Below are 27,094 nucleotides of genomic sequence, written 5' to 3'. Positions count from 1 at the left end.
CTTTGTTAACGCTGGGAACTAGAGAGCCTAAACCTCACTCTGAGTATGAGGCTTAAAGCCGCAGTATTTAGAAAATGTGTTTGGCACGGCATCCACAATCAAACAGGTGCGCGTGCCTGTGTGTGGCTACAGTGTTTGTGTATGCGTTCACGCGCAAGGCGGTGCCACTCACTGTAATTATGTCGCTGAGAGCTCCTCCTCCGCCCATTTCTTAATCCTTTATATCCGCTAATACCGCGTCAAACATTTACCCACTAAAGCCCCAGCTGCCGTCAACCAACACAGGCTATCAAAGTTCCTGTTGTGAAGCTCCGAGTTTGGGACAGCTTTTTATTTACCTCCGCTGACGTCTGAGGAGAGAGAAAGGTAAGGAGCCTTTAGAGTTCCGTTTCGGTCATCTTCCTGTGTGGATGACTGAACACCTATGCAGCACTAGAGAGCATAGTAAAGTAAAAAGTCGTGCCTGTCACTCACTCAGTCAGGTACCCTGGCTTTACATTATAATAGGCTACTGCCTGATAGACACCCCTTTTAAAAATTGGTCTTAATTGAATTTGTGATTTGCTTCGCCATTTGTACAGTAGCCTACGTTGCTGATTAAGCTTGTGCGGCATTACAAAACGTTTATTGTGGGATAGGAAACTTGTGCAGATAATATAGGTTGATACATGTAGCAGCACAGTCAATATCTCTACAGGCATGGTGTTTAAGTCATGATGACACTTAATCCATCGTCGGAGCCGAGGCTGAAACTCTGCAACATGCAGCCTCTTATGCAGTGGCGGATCTAGAAAACTTTACAGAGTCTAGGGAGGGTAGCATGGGAAGAAGGTAGGTGGGGATCCCCATATGAGTGGCAAATAGAATTATCTAATTTATTAAAAGTTTCTCTATCATAGCATTTGTTTTACCTTTTTGTGATTATAATCACTGATAAAAAAAAGACACATTTGTAAATCTTTACATATGTAATCCTATACAACAGAAAATAGCCAATAATTGAAAAACATGTAATTTTACTTTGGCCACATGACATGTTATGCTACTGTACTGCAATGTATATGGAAGGAGAATAAAAACACTCCGAACTCGTAAAATACGGACGTTTGGACAGTGGCTGTCAGCGTCTGAAGTGACGCGCCCTTCAGCATGTTTGTAGAACTCACTGGGGAGAGCAGCAGCTACACGGGGTTTGACGATGACGTAGCACTAAGAGTGACTACGGTAGCGAGTAGTATGAAAGCCCGAAAATCCGCGTAGTGAGGTTGGTTGGGGTGGTGGATGGGTCAAACAACCCAGGACTTTCACCCAGGATACATGGGATCATTTCCTAAACCCGACCGTCGCTTTCTTCTTTTACTAAACCCAACCGTCCCGTTATTGTTTTCCTGAACCCAACCGTCCTGTTCTTCTTTTCCTGAACCCAACCATCCCGGCCTGCAAGAGTCAAGATGTGAAAAGCTCTGGTTATCCTTGTATTACATTATAGGCCTACTGTAGGGCCATGTAGCTAATAAGTATAACAAATAAAATCAGAAAAGATGTATCACATGCACACAACAGTTATGTTTAGACTACTTAATCCTATTGTAGCCTAGGGCCTACTTGTTATTTTCCCAGTTTGACAGTAAAGGATGTAACCTGGTTTAATTTGTGCAGCCTCTTTGTCTTGATATGTGAGAGTAAGGTGATTTTATAGTAACGTTACTGCTTAGCCAATCAAGTAAAAATGAACAGTCTCCTAGTGATCTCCTCACTGTGTAGTGTGTTGTAACGTAACACCGCCGAAACGGCGATCCTCTCTAAACGTTATGGATTCAAACATGCAATTTTTAAAAATATTTAGTATTAAGCTGTTCTTATCTTTACTAAAATCAAAACTAATCAGAAGGCAAAATGCACTTACAAATCATAAGGGAGCGGTTTCACTTTTGGCTAACGTTAATTAATGGACGCGCTGCTATTACTGATGCTGAATCACCTTCAGCATACATTACATTTATTACATATTAAACTTTAAGTTAAATTGGTGTGTTTAAACTCTATCAGGGGATACTGACTTCACCTTCAGATGCTCTGGGACATCTTAAGGCGCTGACACATCAACCCGATTATCAGCCGTCGGACAGTCTGGCGAGGTCGGTGACCCGAGTCTGTTTGATGTGTTCCGTGGTGGACTTTTTTGACCAACTCGGGGAGACTGATCAGTCCGACTGCCTTTTCTGCCGATGGCCGGTTGTCGGGTTGGTGTGTCAGAGCCTTAAGTCGCTCCAGTCTTTGCCGGGATGCAGGGCCACCGCAGCAGACTCGCTGTGTATGAGCCAGACTGTGAAAACGCCGCTTTGCATGTTTGAGACAGGGATGTAGCTAAGTATTTGAGGGCCAGGGTAACTAAGATTACATTCACATTTATTCACTTTTGGTCAATTTATTGTTTAATTAAATGCTTTGAGAAGCTTGTGGACATAGTGGCGGTTTGTTTTTACAAGTACAGTTTTAAAACACCAAAGTTAGTAGATCCACCCCTGCTCTTATGTTATTACTTATAACTCCCTGTTGGCAAATCCTCATCTTGTCAGAGCTTGTCACAAACCTTTGACTCATTTCCATGTTTCTAAAGGTGTCAACTAAAATCTGCATGATTACATTGTGTGTGGTGATTCCTCGGATTCCTCAGCTAGAAGGGAAGCCCCAGACTGTCTAAATATCTGGAACCAGAAACTGTGGTTGAGCAGTGGGTCCTAAAGAGGGGAGTGTTTGACTCACTACTGGTATTTGCATTTAAAGAATGAAGGAAAGCGAGTTTATGTTCATGCACACAGTGGATGACCTAATACCTATTATATGAACGACTACACCCCCATGGTTCTGCAGCTTTTCTTGCAGTTTAGTTTATTTTGAACATGTTAAAAAATAAAATTAAGTGTGTCTGAGTAGCTCACCCGGTAGAGCGCACGCTCATAGAAAGAAGCTTAGTCCTCGACGCAGCGGCCACGGATTCAACACCGACCTGCGGCCCTTTGCTGCATGTCATTTCCCCTCCATCTCCCCTTTCAAGCATAAGCTGTTCTGTCAGAAATAAAGGCCTAAAATGCCCAAAAAAATAATCTTTAAAAAAATAAAATAACATGTACATTTCACCACAGGCAAGAAAACCAACAAAAACAAAGTCCCCAGCAAACATATCTTCCAAAATTATTGTAAATGATTCAAATAAGGATTCCCCTTTTCTTGTCCTAACCTCTTTTTCTATTTTTGTACTTTTGTTAAATACAAAACAATTTGATGCTTTACTTATTTATATATGTATACATACACATACATGTACAGTATATCTTCCCACCTACACGCACATATAGACATGCCTACACATAGACACATGCATACACACATACATACATACATACACACATACATACAGTTAACGCTTCATACTGTCATTGTCACAGTCAGCTGATCGGCATGGCCTCCTCTGACGATACAGAGGGGTCCCTGACTCCTGTGGATTTTATCCAACTGCAGCATTACATGGAATGTAAGTTTTACATTTTCACTTTTACAACTTTTTCTCAACATTTCAACGTTATTATTAGTACCGGCATGTCAATACTGTACCAGCCGATGAGATGGTTTTCTCCTGATTTCTTGCTGGGGAGCTGTGGAGTGGGGGCAAACAAAAACACAATCTCTCTTTTGGGAAATCAGTACATCAATAAAGTCAAAATATGTATTATTATGTACAACTGCCTTTATATCCACTTATGACTGAATATGTATATAAAGAATAATGATTTGCAGAGGTGGAATGCAACTACATATGTGAACTCAAGTATGCTGTACTTTTCCATTTTATGTTACTTTACACTTCTACTCCACTACATTTGAGTGAAATATTATACTTTTTACTGCACATTTATCTGACAGCCAAAAGTTACTTTGCAGATTAAGATTTTAAATACAACACATGTAATCAGATCATAAAATCACAAACACATTGTTCCACTGTTACAGATTAAACCTCCCATATTTACATAATGTAATTGAAATAAGTTCCAGCTAGACCAACTAAAACAGTAGAACACTACTTCACGTTAATGCATCAGTAACAATTGTCACATCATTTACTGTAATGTATAACAATCACAGCTCTTTTACTTTTGATATTTCAAGTATATTTAGCTACGTATGTAATTTTTGAATGCAAGACTTTTACCTGTAATAGTATTTTTTGCAGTGGTGGAATGTAACTAAGTACATTGACTCAAGTACTGTACTTACTACAAATTTGAGGTACTTGAGTCTTTTATTTCATACCACTTTTTACCTGTACTCTACTACAATTATTAATTAATTAAGTTTTAGTTTCTAGTTACTTTAAAAAGTGATTTTTGCATACAACACATTAAGAGCTTACAAAATATGATGTTTTGGTACAAATGACACTCAACAGTATCTACAAGTACAGCTGGTGTGCTATTGGCTGACTGCTATTTTTACAGCGTGAGGTTAGTACGTTTACTTAAGAGAAAAGATCTGAATACTTTCCCCACTGTAGAGGGAAAAACAAAGTTAAGAAGAGAGTGTAACTTTGAAGACAAGCTCACACACTTAAATCAATCAGAATACTTACTCTTCAGTTAATGTCCAGCAAAGGAGAGTAAATGGGAGGAAAACGCTGAAACATCTATGCATGTAACTCCTGTGTGCTAAATATATAGAAACAGAGACTGGATTTAAAAGCACATTCTGATTGATTTGGGTGTGCAGACTTTTCTTATACCCTTATGGATCACTGACTTACTTTAATGTGTTTCCAGCTACTCGCAAACTTGAGAATCTCTCCTTTGGAAGATCAGTTTTCAGAGAAAGTGAAAGCAGCAGTAATCAATAAGCGTCGGACATCTAATAAATGACTCAACACAAAATTGCTCCACATAACTCCTCTGAGGATCATTCAGCATCAACACAAAAACACAAAGAACAACTTCAGGCTGTAAGTGCATGCTTTTCCGCTGGAGTTCGAGCTAATACAGAACTGCATAGACCTGTTGACAGGAAACAAAAAGTGGTACGGGGCTAAAAACATTTTGCTGTACACTCAGAGGCTTTGAAAGAAATTAAATTAGTGTGTACTTTAGGCTTTTAGTGTCGGGAGGAGGGGGGGGAGGGGGTGGTAATGGATGAAAGGATAATTACACCCGCACTTCTCTGGACCTCAGAAAGAACATCTGTTTTTCCTCTGACAGCATGTCCCAGATTTAATGTAGGATACACACAGTACATCCATGTCCACAATTAGTGATTATCTCACATTTGTTTCCAGTTGTTTCCACAAATGTTATAGCATTTAGGAGCCATGTAATTATGCTCTCAATTTATAACAACTTTTAATTCTTTTAATCAACTTTAGATTTTCTTATTATTCATGTACGGAACAGACCGATGGCACAGATTCATATCAGAAAAATGTTAATGGCATTAAATACAATTATTTTTCTCATGTCCTTTTTGATTCGTTAATTCACTCACTTTTTGACCATTCCGATGTTCTCTATGCAGACAGCAGTTTGAGGGTGAAAGATGTGATGAAGGAGTTTCACCCCGGGGGTCGGCTGGCCCAGCACAGCAATGGAGAGGTAAGTCTTGATACTTTATTTTACAGGGTGGTAATTTCCCATTTTTTCCTTAAAGTGCTCATATTATGCTCATTTTCAGATTCATAATTGTATTTAGAGATTATATCAGAATAGGTTTATGTGGTTTAATTCTCAAAAAACACCATATTTTTGTTGTACTGCACATTGCTGCAGCTCCCCTTTTCACCTTGTGTGTTGAGCTCTCCGTTTTAGCTACAGAGTGAGACATCTCACTTCTGTTCCTATCTTTGTTGGGAGTCGCACATGCGCAGTAGCTAGATAAGGACTACTAGCCAGTCAGAAGCGGAGTATGACGGAGTGCCATGCTAGCAGCTAGGCGAGCATTATAATGTGTGTTACAAAGTGACGCACGTTTGTCACGGAAGTAAAGGCTGGACTACAATAGAGCTGTTTGGAGCAGTTTGTTAACAGTGTTTTATGTTGGAGATGGTAAGTCCCTTTGGGGTGGACTTTGGGCTTTTTCACTTTGTAAACCTATAACGTGCACAAAAAAAGCTATATAAACACAAAGGAAAGGGAAAAGCCAAAAAGCATAATATGAGCACTTTAATACATTTTGTAGGAGGTTTCCCAAAAATAACTAAATTTGGTATTAACTGTAGAGAAAACAGGATTCAATTAATATCGATTTTATATTTGTTTAATATTGGAAATTGTATTCTACATATGTCGATTTGTCTACTTGACTGTAGATAAATTCACATTTTGTGCTCTTGGTTGTGCTAGCCGTTATATGACATTAATTTGAAGTGAATCAATTGAACAGTCTTTTTTCCTGTTATTAAATAGTCTTCTCTCAGAAATTGTTAAATTGTTTAGACATTTTACAACTGTAAAGCATTACAATAAATGTAAATGTTAACATTGTTTTAACCTTGAGTCGCAACATGAGTTACATTTCTCTTCACAGTGCGTCGATGCAGTGGGTTTCTGTCTCTTTCTCAAGACCTATCTAGAAGTGGATGACTTCCCTGCAGATTTCTGCCAACGCCTCTTTCGGTATTTTCAACATGTGGAGCATGGGTCCACAAAGAGCCCTCCGCCCAAAGGAGGTAAATCATTTTGAAAGCCCAACCTTTTTTTTTCTTCTTTTTTTTTAACATGACAGCATGGAGCCGGTGCTAAGAGGAAAAGCTTTACAGTCATGCTAAGCGCTGAGTGTGGTTGTGAATACACCACGTAACATGCTGAAAATAATCAAAGAAAGAATGCCACGAAGAGTATTTCTTTTTGGACACTTTGTCCAACGCCCACTTGTTTTATTGTCTGTTTATTATCGTGTAGTGCTGCGTCATTTGAATGAAGCCGTAGGCGTGGAGTAGCTTTGGAGATTAGTGCGCCTGTTCCAATAACCAACCTTTTATAAAATATTTGCTTTTATATAGTTTTATTCCTGCAGTTCTACATTTTCATCTGGAACTGAAAAAAAACAAAAAAACAAAACAACAACACTTGTTTTGACCTCAGGAATGTAATAAAGGTTTCCAGTTTGGTCTAAAGGTTCAGTATTTCTTTATCTTCAGGTGGGGTCTTTCTTCGTGATGTGTCCTGTTACTTCTCAGTGCTGGAGGAAGGACAGCCACGGGAGAAGCTTGAATGTTGGTTTCATCTTTCTTTTGAACTTGTGACATGTTTATTATAGTGCAAATGCATTTAATGTAATTTTTTACCAGTGATAAATAAGATTAATGATTTGCAAGGTGAAAAAAAAAAAATCACTGACTGACTTTGTTTTGTTTCTAGTTACTTTCAAACTTTATGATAAAGACTGCAACAAACTCCTGGACAGCTCAGTAAGTTACTCAGAATCACTGACAAGTTGTACTAACTGCTCTGTGTTTATGATGAGCGTCTAAATTAACAAAATATTTGGAATGCTTTTTTATTCATTTACAAGAGTTGACATGTACATTTCTTGTTTGCAATTAGTTCTGCAAAATGTAATGTTGGTCTTGGACCCCTTAACTAAACACATAGGACCCTCCTGAACAGTCAAGTTATTGGGGGGGGGGGGGGTTCTCATTAAGTAAGCTAATTATTCTCTCTATATAAGTTAGTTGAAAGGAGCAGCACAGAAAATGCCCTTGACAGTGAACATCCAGCTCATGTGTATCTTGCTGGTGTGACAGCTGGCAACATGGATACAATATGAGCCCACAAATTAGTCCAAACAGTAAATAAAGGCTTAATACATTCAACCTCTACAGTTCTACTCCTCTGCTGCATATTTGAAAAGCCTTATTTAAGTCTTAACAGTCCAATAATCCTAAACTAGTCCATTTGAAAAATATCCTTATTTATACAAACCTTATATCATCACTAAACAAACAAGTAATAAGACCCAACTGCAATTTGACTACATTTAACTTACAGGAATTTGAATTTTGTGAAGTTGTATTGTCACGAATCCTGCGAGGATTGGACCCAAATGCGGAGAGCAGGCAAGAGTATTTATTAAACAAAACAAAAACAAAGTCCATATCAACAGAAGGAGTCCTGAGTAGCAGGCAAACCAAGGTCCAGAATGAAGACAAAAGATACAGAGAATCCAAACCGGAACAAAGTGACAAAAGGGTAGAGTTCACAAACGCACACGCCACAGGAACAAACGACTCAGCAACAGAAAATAATAATCCGACAAAACACCAAGGGAACACAGAAACTAAATACACAGGATAATGAGGACTAACAAGGGAGAGGTGGCCACACGTCAGGGAAACAGGCGAAACACATTAGGGCAATCACAAGGGAGGGAAAATACAGAAAGTAAAAAAGACAAGACAGAAACCCAGACAGTCAAAATAAAACAGGAAACCGAGCAAAACAGAAAAACAAGACTTGACTACTTAGATTTAGTGGCTGCCTTTGGATGTACAGCACACGGCAAAGGTGTCACGCGTTAGACGGTATTTTGCACATTGATTAAGATGAATATGGTTACTGTGATTATAAACCCTGTTGTCTCTCCATCAGGAGGTGGATCGTATAATCACCCAGATGATGCGAGCTGCTGATTACCTGGGCTGGGACGTGACTGAACTCAGACCAGTATGAGTCTCATTTAAATTTTTTAATTCTGTAATTGAATTATTTCTGAATTTTCAGAAAAAGTCTACATTAGGGGTGGGATTTGTGACAAGTAGGAGGATTTGTTTTACATCAAAATAACAGCTTAATTACAGCAGCTGATAGATGTAAAAGGAAGTTTACTAAGCAGGAGTTAGACGATAAATAACAAGCAGCTGTTTTTGTATTTGGACAGGTGCTCAAAGACATGATGACAGCGATCGATGTGGATGACAGTGGGACTGTCACTCTGGAGGAATGGGTGAAGGGAGGCATGAACAACGTGCCTTTACTTGTTCTGCTTGGACTGAAGGTGACAGAACAAAAACATTTGACGCCACATACAACACTTACATTTCCCCACAACATTCCCTGTTTTGTTAATGTTGCTAGGAATAAGCCAACTCCAAATGGTAACTTTTTTTGGTCAATTTTAGTATAGAATCGCATTGCCAGACCTTCCATCACAGCACTGTGGAGGAGGGTCTGGCTAGTCCACACAGCATTCTGGGATGGGAGAAACACGTGCTCTGGTTTATTATCATTTCTTTAAACCAATCACAATCGCCATGGGCCGGACGGAGCCCCGGTGCCGCCGCAAAATAGCCTCGGGAAGGAACTTGTTTTGGTGGAACGTGTGTACGTTCAAAAGTTGTTTTAGTTGTGCAACAGAAAACTCTGATTGTACAGATAGTCTGCTAGCTGTCTTGATTTACCCTGCAGAGATCTGAGGAGCAGTTAACCATAGTCCTCATAAATCCGGCAGAAGAAGGACATACGGCTGAATTTCCGACGGAACAGGAACAATCCCGGAAGTGGAACGTCGTGGATATAGACTAATTTTAGTTTGATCAACTATGGTTCCTGTTTTCTTTTATTTAGTCTCTTTGTCTTCCCCTCACTCGCAGATGACAGAGAGGGATGGACAGCATATTTGGAGGATGAAGCACTTTAACAGGCCGACCTACTGCAACGTGTGTCAGAGCATGCTGCTTGGCCTCGGGAAGCAGGGACTCTGCTGCACCTGTAAGCGCTCACAGCCACCATCAGGGGGCAGCCACGCACCTCACACGCAGTACAAATGAAGTGGAGGAGTCATACCTTTTCTAGTTCACTTGTACTGTTTATTATTTATCTTATAAGTATATATCTTTTGCTATAGAATCCTATAAGTTTTAGTGGAGGAAGCTTTATATTGATCTCAGTCACCTCTGTAATATTTGTTCTTCTTCCTTAGGTTGCAAGTACACCGTCCACAGTCAGTGTGCCAACAAGAATCCCGAACCCTGTGCTTGTACTTTTGTTAAATCTAAACCGAAGATTGGTGTAAGGACACACACAACAACCCCACTTACTTTGGAATTATTTTAGTTTTCAAACTTACAGTTACATTTACAGGAACATTTGAGTTGTAAGTTAAAGGATAAGTCCAGTGATAATCTATATTTTTGTTATTGTCTACGTCAAATCGTACGAAAACCAATCGAAAAACAAAACCAACAACGCATTAGATCGTCTCTCAATATGTTTTCCAACTTCCCCACTCAGTCTGTGGCATCCGCTCCTCATCCAATTAGTTTCTACTGTTAAACGAACACAAATATATAATTTCATTGAAAAAAAAAGAAGGAATTCCCTAAAACAGTTCGGCAAACAGTTTGCAAATGTCACACAAAAAGTAGTAAATAGTGCATTTGTTGGGGACTATTTTCAGCTGTAGATTGATATACATTTGGTGCTGTAGTGAATATTACTGACAACAGAACAGTGTATGTGGGATTGACTCAAAATAAACTACAGTGTACATGTAAATCGTAATGAAGGAACATGTCAACCAGTGCAACGGTGTGTTTTTGGACACCAATGAAGCTTTACTTCTATGGAAATGAAATCAGGCTGAGGATATACAGACAATACTTGCTGATTAATTCATGTTGGTTTTGGTCATTTCGTGAGATTTGCGGACAATGACAAAATATCTCTTATCTTTTAAAGTCTTTTTTTTTAAACCAAATCTGTTAAAAAAAAAAAAAGCTAGTAAATGGAACTTGAGTTTTTGTTGTTGTCAAACTACTGTTGTCAAGGTCAATTATGAACTGAAGGCTCACGTTTGTCATGTGAATATATCCCTGTCAGTTCTCTTTTTACTGACCAAAAACCAAACGGCAGCAACAGTAAACACATTACCGACAGGGAACACCAAAGTGCATTAGTCGGTAATAATCCATGTTTTTTAAGTGCAGATTACAGCCAGCACAGTCTGCTCTGCCCATCTGCTAAATGTCCTGATTTTGCTCAAACGTGGACGATGATGTGTTCACTGTCTTTTTCCGGTGTAGTGTCGCAACCACAACTCACGATCTGTGATGGATCACAACAGTGAACTGGCCAAGTTTCGTCAGCTGATTCCGGAGGTTTGATGTGCATGTGTGCTTTATATTTGATCTGTTGATGCACGTCTACCTGTCAATGGTTATCCAAAAATTCATAAATCTAAATTTAACTTCCACAGCTGCTCTAAGAAGGGTGTGATCTGTTTGGATTATTTTAAATTCAACTATAACATCATTTTTCCTGCAGTCATTCAGAGCTTGGGTTGGGTTTGGCACCACTGTAGTGAACATAAATGTTGGTCCTGGAGCAGAAGTTGGCTATCATCTAAAGACTTGCCTAGACATTATGAGTAGAACAACAGGTGCAAATTATTCTGGGTAATTAGAAATGGACAAGGGAGTAACAGTCATGGTCTTGCAATCGCTTCCATTAATCAAACTGTTCATCTTATTAAAAACAAGATAAGTAATAGTGGTGAATTACACCTTTTCCTCAACCTCTCCTTTTCTATTCCTCTGTGTCTCAGGTAGCAGCTCACGACTGGATCAGAGCTGACTGTAACTCCTCCAAGTGTCAGGTCTGCCACAAGAAGATCAAAACTGTAGCGGGGAAGCGTTGTGTGTGGTGCCAGGAGATGGTGAGGAGTGTGTGTGTGTTTGGACATTAATGAATGAGTTAGGGAGGATCTCTTTTTTTCTATGTTCACTGAGTCTTGTCTCTTTTTAAGCGTCATGATGAGTGTCTTTTCTCTGGCTTGTCGTCCTGTGATTGTGGGCCACTTAGAGATCATATACTGCCTCCATGGGCCATATACGCTGTCTCAAAGGTAATATGAACAGCACCATATATTTGGCTTTAGCAGATTTAGATTTTTAGGATTATTGTCAGTTAATTGTCTGTCTGTTTAATTGTCCCGTGTTTCCTGCAGGAGGAGGACACTAGCTTGTTAAACGTCACCCCTGATGGCCACATCCTGCAGGTCTGCTGTTGTCACATATTCCTACACACTCTCATTCCTTCCTCATTCAGATTTTCATGTTAAAAAAGAATGTGCCAGTGTCTTTGTAATCTGATTGGTTCTGTTCAGTGTGTTGGATGAAGTCCTGGACAAATACACCTGTAATGATTATGTCTGCTTCAGCTGAGACAAGTCCACCGATCCAGTATTTAAAGTACCTAATACTCACTTCCTGTCACAAGCTTAAAATCATGTTGGTTTAATTTTATTCCAAAGGTAACATTGGTAAAAATGACCAAAACTTACTCCTGCAGCATTTTCCACTTCTCAAAATATATCTAAATACACTGCTTCACTGTGTCAGTTGAATATTCCTAAAATCTAAAAATATCTACCATGGCAATTACTACATATCATCATAATGTTTGAATATTAAAGAGTGCGAGACAGGACACAAAGAAGTTATGGTGCATGGTGGTCATGTATAAACCAAGGCTATTTTCCTTGAAAACCCCAATCTTCATTATTATCTTTATTATATTATATTATTGACAGCAGCAGTAGTTTGAATGACGCTGCCTCAAAAGTTATTATATACAATCTGTACAGTAACCTGACTCACAGCATGTGTCCATATATCCTTACGTGTCATGTACGGTATGTGTTTTTCAGATGAGATACATATAATCCATCGGATCTTAATCTGTGTCTATTTATCTATCTATCTATCTATCTATGTATTCTTCTTCAGATTGTCCCAATTCCAGACACCCACCCTCTGCTGGTGTTTGTGAACCCAAAAAGTGGAGGAAAGCAGGGTCAACGGTAAGCAGCTTAAAGTGTTTATGTTTGTGTAACTTTATTTCGCTCCTAGTGTAAAATAAATCTACAGTGTATTAATTTTTTATGTCACTTAGAATATCAATGTGGTCCCTGTCACTTCCTGGATGTGTCAATTTGTGCGTGTGCATCTCAATGTTTTTCACAGGGTGCTCAGAAAGTTTCAGTACCTGCTGAACCCACGTCAAGTGTACAACCTTTCCAACGGAGGTCCTGCACCAGGGTACAGTAAACTTTCACCACTATACCTGCACACAATAGGCGATTTTTTTTTTTTTTAACCCCCCCCCCCCCCGTTCTAACTATAGTTTAGAGAATATTATAGATCCGAGACGAAAGTGACAGAAGGGCGGGACTCAGAGAAAAAAGTCGCGATTTCAAATAGCACCCACAGACAGCATAGTAAGGCTACTGACATTTCAGATATTTCGCCTACTGACTGTACACATTTGACTTTCTCCACATTAATGTTGTCTTTGTTTCCTCAGACTACACTTCTTCCGCAACCTGCGTGAGTACAGGATCTTGGTGTGTGGAGGAGACGGCACCGTTGGGTGGCTACTGGATGCTATAGGTACTGTGGCTCCTTTTTGTGGGTTTCCGAGAGGTAATTAAGATAACCATCCCTAAGGCTAAATAATGTACCTGTGATTTCAGACAAAGAAAACCTGCAGGTGCATCCTCCAGTAGCTGTCCTGCCTCTGGGCACCGGGAATGACCTGGCTCGCTGTCTTCGCTGGGGAGGAGGTAAAACCATCAGCACGTTAACTCTACACCATCAATGAGGTATTTGCACCGACTTGGGAGCCATGGGTTGACTTCTTCTGCTTCTTCTGTAATCCTGCGAAAGGCTACGATGGGTCAGACTTGAGAGAGATCCTGAAAGAGATCGAAGCTAGCCAGTTGGTTCTCATGGACCGCTGGAGTATCCAGGTGATACCAGACGACCCCCAAGAGGCAGGAGACCCTGTGCCCTTCCAGATCATTAACAACTACTTCTCTATTGGAGTGGTGAGTCTCTGCCTCAGCTGGAAAGAATGATAACCTCACACATGATTATAGATGGTAGAAGTGCAAAAAAAACATTTCTTACAATTTCTTATTGACGTACACAGAAACATGAATACATTATTCAAAATATGACTTTGACAGGATGCCTCTATCGCTCATCGCTTCCACTCCATGAGAGAGAAACACCCCCAGAGATTCAACAGCAGGTGAGGATTCACGCTAACTGTGTGAACAAATGTTTCATGTCTGATGAAAAGTGTAACAGAGCTCTTTTTTTTTTTTTTTTAAATCAATAAAGGTGAAGTTGTTGTTTTCTGTTTTTAAGAATGAAGAACAAACTTTGGTATTTTGAGTTTGCCACTACTGAGACCATCTCTGCGTCTTGCAAGAAGCTGAAGGAGTGTCTAACGATTGAGGTTAGAATATCTGATATAATCATGTAGCTGTTGTGCCCAAAGTAATTATTTGTAATTCACATTACGCTTTTGTTCAGTTGCGTAAACAACTTTTTGTTGTTTTTTTGCCTTCACCAGTGCTGTGGGAGGACCCTGGACCTGAGCAGCATGTCTCTGGAGGGCATAGCTGTCCTCAACATACCCAGCATGCACGGAGGCTCCAATCTTTGGGGCGAGTCCAAGAAGCCTGATAGTGTGCCAAAGGTGGAGCACAGTGAGGTTATCACTGACCCTGACCTTTTAAAAACAATCTCTCAAGGTCTGTACTTTCATAAATCACCACATTTGTTAAATTTGTGTCCGAATATTGTCAGTAAGCCCTCCCTGCCTCCTTGCGTGTGGGTCCCGTCAAGCTGGTTGTTTTTAAAGCTGATTTAATCTTTTAGATTAAGAACTTAGACTTTGAACTTGATCTGTGTGTGTTACTCCCAGAGATGAGTGATGAGCGTTTGGAAGTGGTGGGGCTGGAAGGAGCCATAGAGATGGGACAGATCTACAGTGGACTGAAGAGAGCCGGGCACAGACTGGCACAGACTTACCAAATTACCATCAGGTTGTTTACTTTTACCTACAGGTGGATCATGACAATAATAACAAGAATAAGATGACAACAACAACAACAAGGATGTACTGTATGTGGTTATTGTGTTGGATTGCATTTTATTGTCAGGTGTTCCTGGTATTTTATTTCTCTCTATGCAGTCTGATGCAAACAGACACACATTTGACACAATGTTCAGGTACACTATAAATAGTACAGTATATTTAAATCTCACTTTCTCTCCTCCCTGTGTGCAGGACAATCAAAGCCCTGCCCATGCAAATTGATGGGGAGCCCTGGATGCAGCCTCCATGTACTGTAAGTGTTATTAACCAATTTAATTCAGTGCCAAGAGTCAAGACCATAGAAAGAGAATGTTATTTCTATGGTCAAGACTCATATTAGGTTTGTTAAAGCCAGTGGTTACAGCATTGTAGTGTACAACATAGTTCAATTCATCCATAGATTTATTTGGTTACTGTGGCAGAGACACGTTGCCACTACAGCACAAAGTTAGTATTCACCCTGATTATGTTTATCTGTGTGAGCTGCTTGAAGCCTAGTTTAATCTGTGAGGGATCAGGGTGTTTGAGGGTTCTCTTTTTTGTACATTATATTACAATAATTTTATCCAAAGTGACTTACAGTTATCGCACCAATACATTGTGTGCAATTTGCTCATGTGGACAGGGGAAGCTTAAGGATCAATCCACTAACCTTGTGATTCATAGCAAACTACCAACTGAGTCTCCGTCACCCAGTTATTGACAGTTCATAGCGTCTTGATATTAAAAAACGACGTCATTGCAATACAATTCGACAGCACCACAAACTGCAAGTGAACTGAACATTATAACCTTTATACAGTAGTCTGGCTCAACTGATGTACATAGCTGGGATAAAGCCTGACATCCACGTGATGTAACTCCCCCTTCTGTTATCTCTGCTATCTACTTTGCAAGGGCGTTGTTGTGACAGGATGGTTGTGATTAATTTAAAACAAGAACCAGCCAGGGTGTTTTTTTTACCTTTCCCAAAATATATACAGTAAGTGGTGTAGCCAGACCATATTCCAGCGCTGGTACAGCCCTGTGAGGATAGGTCTAGCGATGCCAAACTATAACCTTCATGAAGAAGGGAGGATTTATTGCAGGACTGTTATATTAGACTGCATTCGTTTTATTTAGGTGTACCTAATAAACTGGCAACTGAGTGTTTGGAGCCCTTGCACCCTGTTATACTCACTGATCATGCAGGTGACGTCATTTATAGTGAGGTAGAATTCAGTGCTCAGGGCTGAGGGTGGATATTGGAACTTGGCCAAAAAGAGCGGAAATAACACAGGAAATGATGTGTCTTCAAAGTAAAAGTACATTTTGTAAGTTGTTGGATAAATGGAACAATCTTAATTTTATTGAATTACAGATAGAATATTTGTTTCACTAGACAATTTGGAAGGTTTGTTTTCTTCTATTTTATCAAGGTTTTTTAAGGCATCTTATACATTTCACTGAGCTGATCAGATATAATGCATCACTTTAAAGGAATTTGAATACAAATAATTAAATTGTCATTCGCCAAAATTGTTTTATTTATTTATTATAGATCCACATAACTCACAAGAACCAAGCTAACATGCTGATGGCTGCACCAACAAAACCAACCGGCTTCTTTAACCTCAAGTAGATTAACACTTCCACTACGTCCTCCAATCTGCTGAGGGTCACAACAGAACATCTATATTGTCTTGAATGATGCAGGATGAGTATTTAAAGGGGCGCGATGCAGTTTTGCAATTTCTTCGCTGTTTTCACACTTTTTGCTTGCAAGTTTCTCTATAGAGCTCCACCTACAGCTTTGGAATAGATATTTGGCAACACTGTCGTAAAAACTTGTTGGCGACTCTCCCCCCCCCCTCCCATCTTCTCCCTCTGGTCATGTGCATTTGTTTTCAAAGAAGCCGGCGAACGCACGGAGCCATGTCCACTGAGGTTTTTCTCGAAACATTACCCTTCTCTCCCGGGTCCGTAACATTATTCTTTTTTTCCTACAATGGCCTTAGAACGCTGTCGGAGCAGAAGCAACTTGCGTTTGCCAACATCAAGCTGACAAGAAACTCTGTGGCAAATAAAGTTTCTGATCAAAGATACTTCTAAGTGCAACAGCAAGAACGCCAGGTCAGCATCGGATTTGCAGGCTTCTGTTTGTCTCAGTTCTCGCCATTTGAAAACGCAGGTCCGATGTTCACTTGTGTCTGACTCCTTGCTCGGTCAGTCTGCCGTTTCCTCTTTCTCTGTTCCTCCGACAATGCTTTCCTAGCTTTCTGCTTCTTTTTTGCCGGCTCAGCCATGACGATAGTGTGAAAAAACTCCATCGCTACCTTGTGCTTATAGCTAGCCGGTTCCTGGATGGGAGCGTGCAGCGGCGTGTATGTGTGCAGTGCCGTGAAGCAATTAGTTACATCGCGAGACCTGATATCACGCGATACTTCCTGACACTGAAGCCGGCGGCTCACCGGCCCAAAGTTGCAAGGGTGTTTTTTCCGCTCAGTCGCAAGGGGGAAGCGAGACGGCCACCATTCAACCCAAAAAAAAAGTCCTATAACCATTCCAGTGACTCCGAAGCTGTTCAGTGAAGGTAAATTAAGCTAAAAAAAAACTGCATAGTTCCCCTTTAAAAGAGAGCTTCCATCGCTGAGTGTGTAACTGTGTGTTTCTATTAAGTATTATTGTGTATGTCTTTTTCACTTCAATCCCTAATATAATTCTAAATAATTTCAAAGTACAGACAGTTTGCACTCAGACAGAGACCACACTGACAGGCCAAATCAAAAGTGCAAATTGCACTACTCAGTCTGATCACTGCTATTGTGTGCCAACTTAAATGCAATGCACCCTTTTGTTTTCTGTAAATAAAAGAGCAGAGCATGTTCTACAGTAGACTGATACAGAATATATTTGCTTATTGTATGTTGTGAGAGCTTTTTTGTGCTCAATCAAATTTACAGTAGTGTCTTGTAGAGTTTAATCTGTACTTCTTAATGCAGCTGGTGATAAACTTGCTTTGTTCTGCCTTCAGAAGCTCACAGCAGCTCACCTTTGTCCAACAACACTATCCTACCTGTCTGATCTTGTGTCTTTCATTGTCAGTTTTCATCCAACTAAAAGAAAAATATATAATGTAATAATTTCAGTGTTTTTTTTTACTGTCTCTTAGATAGGTGGAGAAATTATTTGAGAAACACTTGACTGAATATAAATATGGCTACATAAAGATTTAATCCACAGTTATAACTTGAGTCCTGAAAGTGCTGGGCAGAGGGAGGTTGATAGAGATTTCCCAAATGTTCCAAGTTCAGTGTAAAAAAAACGCATTCCATTGAATTTAATACATTAAGGTGCACTGGACAAGAGTTGCATTAGTTTTCTAGATGTTGTTGTCCTGTAACTTTGCTGACAATTTATGTCTTTGCATCATCTTTGTAACAAGATTCTCCCATTGCTTATGCTTCTTAAAATAATCAAACAATACAGATATACCTTCAGAAATGTAATGAAGTCAGATATTTTCCACCTAATAATCTATTTTGTGACTGGAGAAATGTTGGGCGAAAATGTTGATGTTAAGATTGTGTTTCAGTGATGTGCATTATGTGTCTTCAACTTTCTGGAGTCTTATGTTCGATTTTCCGTGTACGTATATACATGTAACATGCTTTTATTATTATTATTATTATTATTATTATTATTATTATTGTATTAGCTTGTCTTATTGTCAAATTGTGTAGTTGTCCTTTGCATGTGTTTTGACAGTATTGCATATTCAGTTTCAGTGAGGCTCATACAGCATTGAATTGTTCTCAGAAAGAATTACAATCTGTTGCCCCCACTACAAGTCACTTTGTTATATACTTTCTGACCTATTTGTATTTGTGGAGATATCGCTGTTAGTTGCAGCTGAATAATACGCTCTCCAAGGTTTGGTTACACTGGAATAATGGAGACTTTTACCATAAGGTGCTAGTGTTTATTATAAGGATGCAGAAAACAAATTTTCATTGAAATCTTAAACTTTTAAAGGACAAAATGCAGCATATTCAAATGTTAACATGGCCATATGAATTGCATACTGCTTACACTGTAAAGCAGAAAAATACAAAGAATTTGCCTGTAAAAACATCTTTAACACATGTAGTGCACTCCCCATGCTTATCTGCCATAAAGAAAGTGTATCAGCACTTAACAATGCTTATATTTCAAAGTACTGACTTGTGTATTTATTTGAAGTATTGTGTGTATGCAGTGTTACTCTGCGTGCAGCCCACTTATTGAAATTCTAAATCTAAGTTGCTTAAATCTCCCTAATGCCAAAAGCATGACAACCTACAGTTTGGAGTATTAATTTTAAAAGCAAAAAAAAATCGAAATAAATCTAATTTAAAAAAAGAAAGTCTTGCATTTAGTTGACACTTTTCAGGAGGAAACGAGTGATTGCAGTAATAAAATTTCATATTGAGTCAAAAGTCTCCGTTTGCTGTTTTTGAGCTTTCAATTATATGCTGTAGGCCTAGATGTTAACATTTACATTCATTTGATTTGATTAATGAGTCCATATTTTTTGATCATGTGGTATGAGGGAAAGCTCCTTGGACATTTGTCCACAATCCCATGCCAATTGGATAAACTCCATCTGCTGATGAAGATGATATGATTTAAGAACAGCTAATAGACCTTGAAATAAGACTGTTTTCTCAAATGTTAATAAGCTTACTATGGAGCTCCAAAGTGTTAAATATAAAACAAATAAAACATTATGGAATGAATAATCATATGAACTAAAAGAAAAAAAACATAGGCCTATATGACATAACAGATTTTAATGTAGGTAACTTGTAGCCTATATAATTCCAGCAGTTTTTATTTCAGAATGTCCTTTTAAATACAAACTGCTTGGGTCTCCATACATTTTAAAAAGTATAAAATCATCAATTAAGTGTTTTTGCTGAATATAGGCCTACATCTGTGCTCGTTGGACCTTTTCCTCCAAGATTTCAGTTGAAAGATCGGAGAGGGTAGGGAATTGCCTTTTTTATGAAAAAACCCTACAGGTGCTTCCTGTCGGGTCGGACTCACACACAACTCCATGTTGTAAACGTGTATAACATCTACATTTCCAGTCATAAAACGTACGCACCTCCAAACTACGCCTATTTTTAGCATTTTTCATCCAGTAATAGCCCCACGTGAACGCCGCTGTCGGTTTATTTTTAGAACGCACACTCCCCCGGCTCTTGCGTCAATGGAATCCCGTGTGTGCGTCATACGGAAGAACGTCTGTGTCGAACACGATCCTGATTGGCTCACGACCCGGAAAGTTCACCATGTTTGGGCATTGACCCGCCTTTTTTGTCAACGCAGCCAAAATAAAACAAGAGTGTATGGAGCCTCCTGCGTTGGTCTGACCCAGTATGTGTGTGTGTGTGTGTGAGAGTGTGTTTGAATGAGTGTGTGTGCTGACAGCAGCTGACAAAGGTGACATTCAGTTTCACTCGTTTGGAATAAATGAAAAGCTTTAAAATCCGGAAATTTACATGAAGCAGGTAAGTGAAAGTGAACTGTTTATTTGCATGTATTGAGGCTTTTTATTTAGGGGGGCACATTCATGCTGATATTAAATGCCAACCTGTATGCTTAATTATAACTACTTCCATAATAATATAAGCTTATAGAACAAGGCTGACTGGACTACCCTTATACTCAAATAATGTTTAAAGATATGTGCCTCAGCCTCCCTCTTTGGGTAGCAATCACAGTTGCAAGTTTGTTAGTTAGGCTACACCTTGCTAAAACTAATGCAGTCTAATACAACATCATTGCAACAAATCCTTCCTTCATAGTTGTAATGTTCAGTTTTGTTAAAACCATTTTAGAGATGTGTTGATTCAACTAGACTACCTTTTGGGCGGCAACATATTACAAACAAAACCATACCAGCAGAACAAACGACAGCCTCCAAAATGACCATGAAGTTGAATCAATGCCACTTTGAACAGTTTCAACCAAAAATGAGCATTAGTTTTAGCTAGGTGTACCTAATAAAGTTGAGCATCTGAGTGTAATGTTATTATTATGGAAAGAGCAATTCTTGTTACATGATAAAACGTTGTTAAAATAGAGTATATTTTGTCATTAGTGACTCCAGCTAGTAATACTAGCCTACTACTGCTGCTACTGTACTGTTCAGTAGTTTCCTAAGCTGCCTCGTCTACATTCTCAAGTTAATAGGTCAGAGCGTATGTCAGTATCTTGTTGAATTAACATGATTTTACATGTAAGTTTTATGTGTGGGTCTATTACTGTTGCTATACGAGAATATGTAACATGTAGGGCATATTTATAGGGCATCAAATACATATTGGACACTTGAGCAGCATGGTCTCCCCATAAGTAAAGCTTAAGTTTATGAATAAAATTTAACAATCAGGTTTAAGTTTGAACATTTTTTGAAGAGGCACCAGGTGTGCTTCACTTTTGTATTGAAAACTTTACAGAGTGAGGAAGTACGCACTTGTTGGTACACGCCCATTCTCACACACACACACACACACACACACACACGCGCGCGCGCACACACACACACACACACACACACACACACACACACACACACACACACACATGCCTACCTTTCCCATTTAAGCTGGCATGCTGGCATTCAGCCCACTCTGAAATACAATCTGCAACACTCCCTAGTACAGTCCCTATGAAAGAGGGTTGCCCTGCCGTTGAAGGAGGTTTTCAAAGCATAACAGCAAGTAACATTATATCTGCGTGCCCAACTGGACCACCCTGTGCATTTTCTAAAGAGGACGGATTGGCCCTGTAGCTATAGAAATGGCATGTAGGGGAAATGAGACCCTGTGCGTTCAAGGTAAATGTAGGCTACTGTTTGGATGGTTACAGAGTGGGGACTAAAAACTGCTGACCTAGATGATTTATGATCTAATTTACTGGGATGTCTGAACTTCATTGCATGTATAACAACATGTTCAGACAGACACCTCCTTATCAGCCCTAGTTATCCCCACTGATTTAACTTACTTGCTTTTATTTGGAGAAAAAAAAGTAAGCATAAAAAGTCATACTTTTCAGTACAACTTTGGAATTTGAATGTGTGACAATTGTCTTCAACACTTTTTCATACATAAAAACTTTTTTTGAATTATAAAAAAAACTTTCTTCGATTTAATGACACATACATGTAAACAATATTTTATGGACCAACATTGGAGTTTTCATCAGTAGTAATTTTTGCTGTGCTCTGTCCTAGCGATGCCCTGTGTACAAACCCTGTATGCATCCCTGCCGCATGACACCTACTTCAGCTCTGAGTTCTTGAATCCTGACCTCAGTGCCAAACTGGTGATGGACATCAGTGGCCAAAAGGACCAGCTGTCTACATCTTCATTGCCCAGCATCAACACCTTAGTGGGAAATGGCTATGTGGGAGAGTTTGATGCTTATTCCTGCAAGACGTCCACTGCTCCTCCCGCCTCTACAGTTTCATTTAGCCACGCTGCGGTAGCTGAAAGCTCCTGCTCTCAGATGCAGAGCCAAGCCTTCAAACTGGATGATCTTCAGGTATATGGCTGTTACCCAGGTTCCTTTGCACTGAGCTGCCTTGATGAAACGTCATGTGGCTCTGACTACTATGGCAGCCCAATTTATGCCGCTGCTTCTCCTCCATCATCTGGCTTTCAGGCCCAGTCTGCACCTGTCTGGGATTCCCCTTTTAGCCCCTACCCCTCGGCCCTCCCCTCCTCTGTGGCTGATAAGGCCTCTATGGCCCAGCAGCTCTCATTTTTCACCTTTAGCCCCACACCAGAGCAGCAATCTCCCCTGGGGCAGCATCAGGATGCTCAGCCGGGCCACGACAACCCTTTCTTCATGCCTCCTCAGCAGCATGTCTCTCCACCTCAATGCCCCCCCATTTCCCTGGAGCATGTACCCCTGCAAAGCCCCAGGATAGTGGAGGGGGCCATGACGTCTCCAAAAACCCAGAACCCAGGATCCAGTGAGGGCCGCTGTGCAGTTTGTGGTGACAATGCATCCTGTCAGCACTATGGAGTCCGCACCTGTGAGGGTTGTAAAGGTTTCTTCAAGGTAAATAGCTGGACAGCATTTTGCAGGTGTATTCTAGTAGAGCTGTCTGATAATTTGGCTGGGACGACATATCGGCTGATTATAGCTTTTTGCATATATCAGCGTATATGTCGAGTGATAAGCAACAATAAGATGCATTACAGAAGCGCCAAAGATATGTTTGAGGTAGTTTAGAAACAGTGACACCATACAAAATTTGGTAAATTAAATTTGGTAAATTGGTAAAATTTGAGCATTGACAAGTTTATTTTTTTTAACTGTACAATGTAGCGGTAAGTACATATCTTGGTCACAAGACATATTTAAGGCATCATTATTAAAAGTCTTTCCTTATGTTATCATGCGTTTGTGTAAAAAAGTAATTATTTGGATTTTTTGAACTCTCCAATATTGATATCAGTATCAGCCTCAAAAATCCAGTATTGGTCGGACTATATTACTGAGTTACGTAACATAGTATGCAGATTTATTTTTGCATTTGTCATTTACATTGTTATGTGTGCAGCATTACAAATCCATATTAATGTAATTTTCTATCTGTTTGACAGCGAACTGTACAGAAAAATGCAAAGTATGTGTGCCTTGCCAATAAAGACTGTCCTGTGGACAAGAGGAGGAGAAACCGCTGCCAGTTCTGCCGTTTCCAGAAATGTCTTGCAGTGGGAATGGTCAAAGAAGGTAATGTAATGTCAGACTCACTTTCAGTGACTAATGTATGACGACGAGAAACCGTTGTTTGTAATGACAGACGTATGAAATCAGAGCCTTATAGTGCCATTTGCAGAAAAAGAGAAATTGAAACTGATACAGCCGTTGTTTTTTAAATTGCGGGGTGCAGCGACAACCATGTAAGAGTCACAAACATGTGCTTCAAGTGTTCCTCTTTTTTGTCCCTCTCTTAGTTGTTCGCACAGACAGCCTTAAAGGTCGCCGGGGTCGTCTTCCCTCCAAACCCAAGACTGGGGCCGAGTCTTCATCCACAACCCACAGTGTCAACACCATAGCCTCTCTTGTCAGGGCTCATTTAGACTCAAACCCAACCATTGGAAAGCTCGACTACTCCAAGGTAAATCTCAAGAATTGCAGCGTGTTCAGAGCTCTTTTGTACCAATCAGATCGCTTACAGTGACCTCAACACTAGGGTTTGGTACCGAAACCTACGCAACCGGTAGGAATCGGACCGGATTAGAACGCAAATTTCAGTTCCTCATTTCAGTTCCACTTAATGTGTCAACTGAAATATTTTCTCTCTGTCGCTCCGAAATGGACATAAAAATATCACACTTTCTCTGTAGTCTACCGTTAGCTAACTACCGGAAATACAGCTACCGTTAATATATTGTTAAATTTAAATAATTTTCAATAAAAAAAAAAAACTCTATAAAAGAGCCTTTCTTTGATGTCATTTTTCAGTTTTTCAAGCATCAGTTTAGGAATCGGAATCGTTTTAAAAGTACCGGTTCGGAATCGTAAAAATCCAAACGATACCCAACCCTACTCAACACAGGATGTAGAATGAAAGCGTAGACAGTGAACAGCTCAGGGATGGTATCTGCAGTTCTTTTTAGTAGCATTAACCCTTCTCTTCTCTTCCTCCTCAGTATGAGGAGACAGTGGACAACCTGAAAGAAAAGGAGGATGCCGGTGATATTCAGCAGTTTTATGATTTGCTGACCGGTGCTTTGGATGTAATAAGGAACTGGGCTGAAACCATCCCAGGATTCACAGAATTCTGCACAGAGGACCAGGAGCTGCTCCTTGAATCAGGCTTTGTTGAACTCTTCATTCTGCGACTCGCATACAGGTCAGCTTCTTTTACAGTAAAAAAAAAGAAGCCACGTTAACTAATATTTTACTAGACTAATGTGCACCTTTTCAATATGCTGACTCTACTATTGGTTTGAAACTGTGCAGGTCCAATCCTGAGAAGAACAAGCTGATCTTCTGTAACGGTTTGGTCCTCCACCGACTGCAGTGCATTCGCAGTTTTGGTGACTGGATTGACTCCATCATGGATTTCTCCCAGAGCCTTCACCGCATGAACTTAGATGTCTCCTTGTTTGCCTGCCTTGCAGCGTTAGTTATCATCACCGGTGAGAGCTTCTGTTTGCCTTTCATTACAGTGAATCTCACTGCATTTGAATTTCATGTTTATATTCAGGACTGTATTTCTCATGAGAACATCTTCTGCATCTAGATCGCCATGGCCTCAAAGAGCCCAAACGGGTCGAGGACTTTCAGACTCATCTCATCACTTGTTTAAGGGAACACATGAGCGGAAACGGATCAGAACCAAGTCGCACCCAGTCCAGCTATCTTTCTCGTCTTCTGGGCAAACTCCCCGAACTGAGGACTCTGTGCACACAGGGCCTACAGCGCATCTTCTACCTGAAACTGGAGGACCTGGTTCCCCCTCCACCAATAGTAGAGAAAATCTTTATGGATACTCTGCCGTTCTGAAAAAAACACGAACATAAATGTGTTATTTGTAAAAAATGATAGACACAAAGCACCTAATGTGAGGTTTTATCATTGAACTCCACTGGTGAACCTCCTTCTATCACACTGACTTGTGTGCTGACAAATGTCTGGCATTGTCCAAGAGACCATTATTTTTCTAACATTAAGTTAAAAAACTGAAGATGTTACCTGTGTGAGTACCGCATAAAGATGTATTTCAGTTTAATGAAACTGTCACAGACAGAGCGGAAATAGTATTAACAGTTCAGGACACATATATAGATATATATATGTTTGTGTGCATTTGTAAAATGACTTTATTGCTGTGCTGGATGTGTGAATGTTGTCCTGCTATGTAGCTATTAAGACATGGATATTTGGCTAGACGCAATCCCTGGTTACATACTCAGCTTTTCTTATAAACAAAAGAAACACACTAATCTCTTAAAAAGCATGCTTTGCTTTTTAATCCAAGCTGAGATAGTCCTACTTTTCAAAAGGGAATTTTTACTATTTTCTTTGTATCACAAAAGATAGTTTTAGTCCTAATCATGCTCCTGTGGAAGGTCTTGGACCAAAGTTTACTCTTATTTTGATACTGCCACTTAAAAACCTTTATTGCCTTATGCTAACCAAAATGTTCTGCTATAACTCCATCCTGCCATTTTGCAACATAGCTGATGCTGGCAGGGTTCCTGTTGAACCACATGTTCCTGTAACAACATACATTGTACTTTTAAAAACAAAAATGGACTTGCCGAATGGAAATACAAAGTGCCTTTTATAAAGCCTCACTCCTCGAACCATAATAAGTAACACCAAGTGAGTTTTCATTCCAAATATCACATAGCCCTATTTATTACAGATGTGAAATTATCTTTTACACCATCAAAATGATTTTTGTATTTTATATGAAGGGCCTGAGGCATGCGATTGTCAATACACTTTGACAAAAACATACAATACTTGACACACACTTCACACGGCTAAACGGGGAGGACATCAGGTGATGAGCCGTCCAGTTTCAAATTGAATTGAGTCAAAGCACATTTCAGAGTCTCCTTGTATCCACAATTACAACAATTACAACAATACAGTATACCCTGATATGTTTTTACCCAACACTGCTTGAAAATACACATGCACAAGCAGACATTTCATGTTTGGCATCAACTGGTTACTTGTCTTTGGCTGAAAATCTGTTACCCTACATGTGTTCGTAAAGCTCTTCTATTGTCTTCCACATTATTCTGAGTTGTGCAGTTGGATTTATTTTGTATTTTCATCTCAAAATGAGCTAAATAAATATCTTAAGAAATCACAGTGAAATGTGATGAAAAGATGAGCAGCTATGAGCACTTCAAACAGTGTTCAAACAATATGAAGAACACTCTCCTACTGTATGTGTTTTGTTTGTGACGTGTGTGAACCTTGGAAATACTGCCAGGGCTTTCGTAAAATAGTGCAGAAGTGTTAAAAGACACCACTGGCTTTATTTAAATGTTAGGGAATGGAGTGATATATTTCCTGTATGCCTTGTGGCCTTCGCCATATTGAATATATCTTTAGTTTCTTCTGGTTTCTATTGGGGAAGATGAGTATTTACTGTA

The 27,094-nt window shown here is 39.7% G+C and overlaps 2 protein-coding genes across 2 annotated transcripts; both read left to right on the top strand.

Annotated features, from left to right (window-relative positions):
• Window positions 1–169: 169 nt before the first annotated feature.
• dgkab (diacylglycerol kinase, alpha b) lies at window positions 170–18,562 on the top strand. Its single transcript, XM_078248237.1, has 25 exons — window positions 170–366; window positions 3,450–3,535; window positions 5,560–5,636; window positions 6,568–6,709; window positions 7,181–7,255; window positions 7,401–7,450; window positions 8,631–8,705; window positions 8,920–9,036; window positions 9,632–9,749; window positions 9,961–10,049; window positions 11,063–11,137; window positions 11,584–11,694; window positions 11,785–11,883; window positions 11,986–12,036; window positions 12,767–12,840; window positions 13,004–13,078; window positions 13,344–13,429; window positions 13,513–13,602; window positions 13,706–13,866; window positions 14,008–14,072; window positions 14,192–14,282; window positions 14,400–14,580; window positions 14,754–14,874; window positions 15,120–15,180; window positions 16,468–18,562. The coding sequence occupies exons 2-25, from the start codon at window positions 3,463–3,465 to the stop codon at window positions 16,546–16,548; spliced, it is 2,238 nt and encodes a 745-aa protein (XP_078104363.1). The 5' UTR covers window positions 170–366; window positions 3,450–3,462; the 3' UTR covers window positions 16,549–18,562.
• Window positions 18,563–20,322: 1,760 nt separating this feature from the next.
• On the top strand, window positions 20,323–26,803 carry LOC144516708 (putative nuclear hormone receptor HR38). The gene is made up of 7 exons (XM_078248236.1): window positions 20,323–20,461; window positions 22,192–23,024; window positions 23,573–23,702; window positions 23,927–24,090; window positions 24,626–24,828; window positions 24,939–25,117; window positions 25,222–26,803. Exons 2-7 carry the CDS (start codon window positions 22,194–22,196, stop codon window positions 25,482–25,484), a joined length of 1,770 nt encoding a protein of 589 aa, XP_078104362.1. The 5' UTR covers window positions 20,323–20,461; window positions 22,192–22,193; the 3' UTR covers window positions 25,485–26,803.
• The last annotated feature ends 291 nt before the right edge of the window (window positions 26,804–27,094 follow it).

Source organism: Sander vitreus, chromosome 4 (assembly GCF_031162955.1).
Source record: "Sander vitreus isolate 19-12246 chromosome 4, sanVit1, whole genome shotgun sequence".
NCBI classification, from domain to species: Eukaryota; Metazoa; Chordata; class Actinopteri; order Perciformes; family Percidae; genus Sander; species Sander vitreus.
This window is presented reverse-complemented; position numbering and strand designations above follow the sequence as displayed.

Excerpts from the sequence above, each read along its gene's own strand:
- dgkab (XM_078248237.1), top strand. The coding sequence starts at position 3,463 with ATGGCCTCCTCTGACGATACAGAGGGGTCCCTGACTCCTGTGGATTTT. Across the intron at positions 6,710-7,180 it reads GAGCCCTCCGCCCAAAGGAG|GTGGGGTCTTTCTTCGTGAT; the intron begins GTAAATCATTTT and ends CTTTATCTTCAG. Across the intron at positions 11,884-11,985 it reads CCATATACGCTGTCTCAAAG|GAGGAGGACACTAGCTTGTT; the intron begins GTAATATGAACA and ends TGTTTCCTGCAG.
- LOC144516708 (XM_078248236.1), top strand. The coding sequence starts at position 22,194 with ATGCCCTGTGTACAAACCCTGTATGCATCCCTGCCGCATGACACCTAC. Across the intron at positions 24,091-24,625 it reads GAAAGCTCGACTACTCCAAG|TATGAGGAGACAGTGGACAA; the intron begins GTAAATCTCAAG and ends CTTCCTCCTCAG. Across the intron at positions 25,118-25,221 it reads AGCGTTAGTTATCATCACCG|ATCGCCATGGCCTCAAAGAG; the intron begins GTGAGAGCTTCT and ends TTCTGCATCTAG.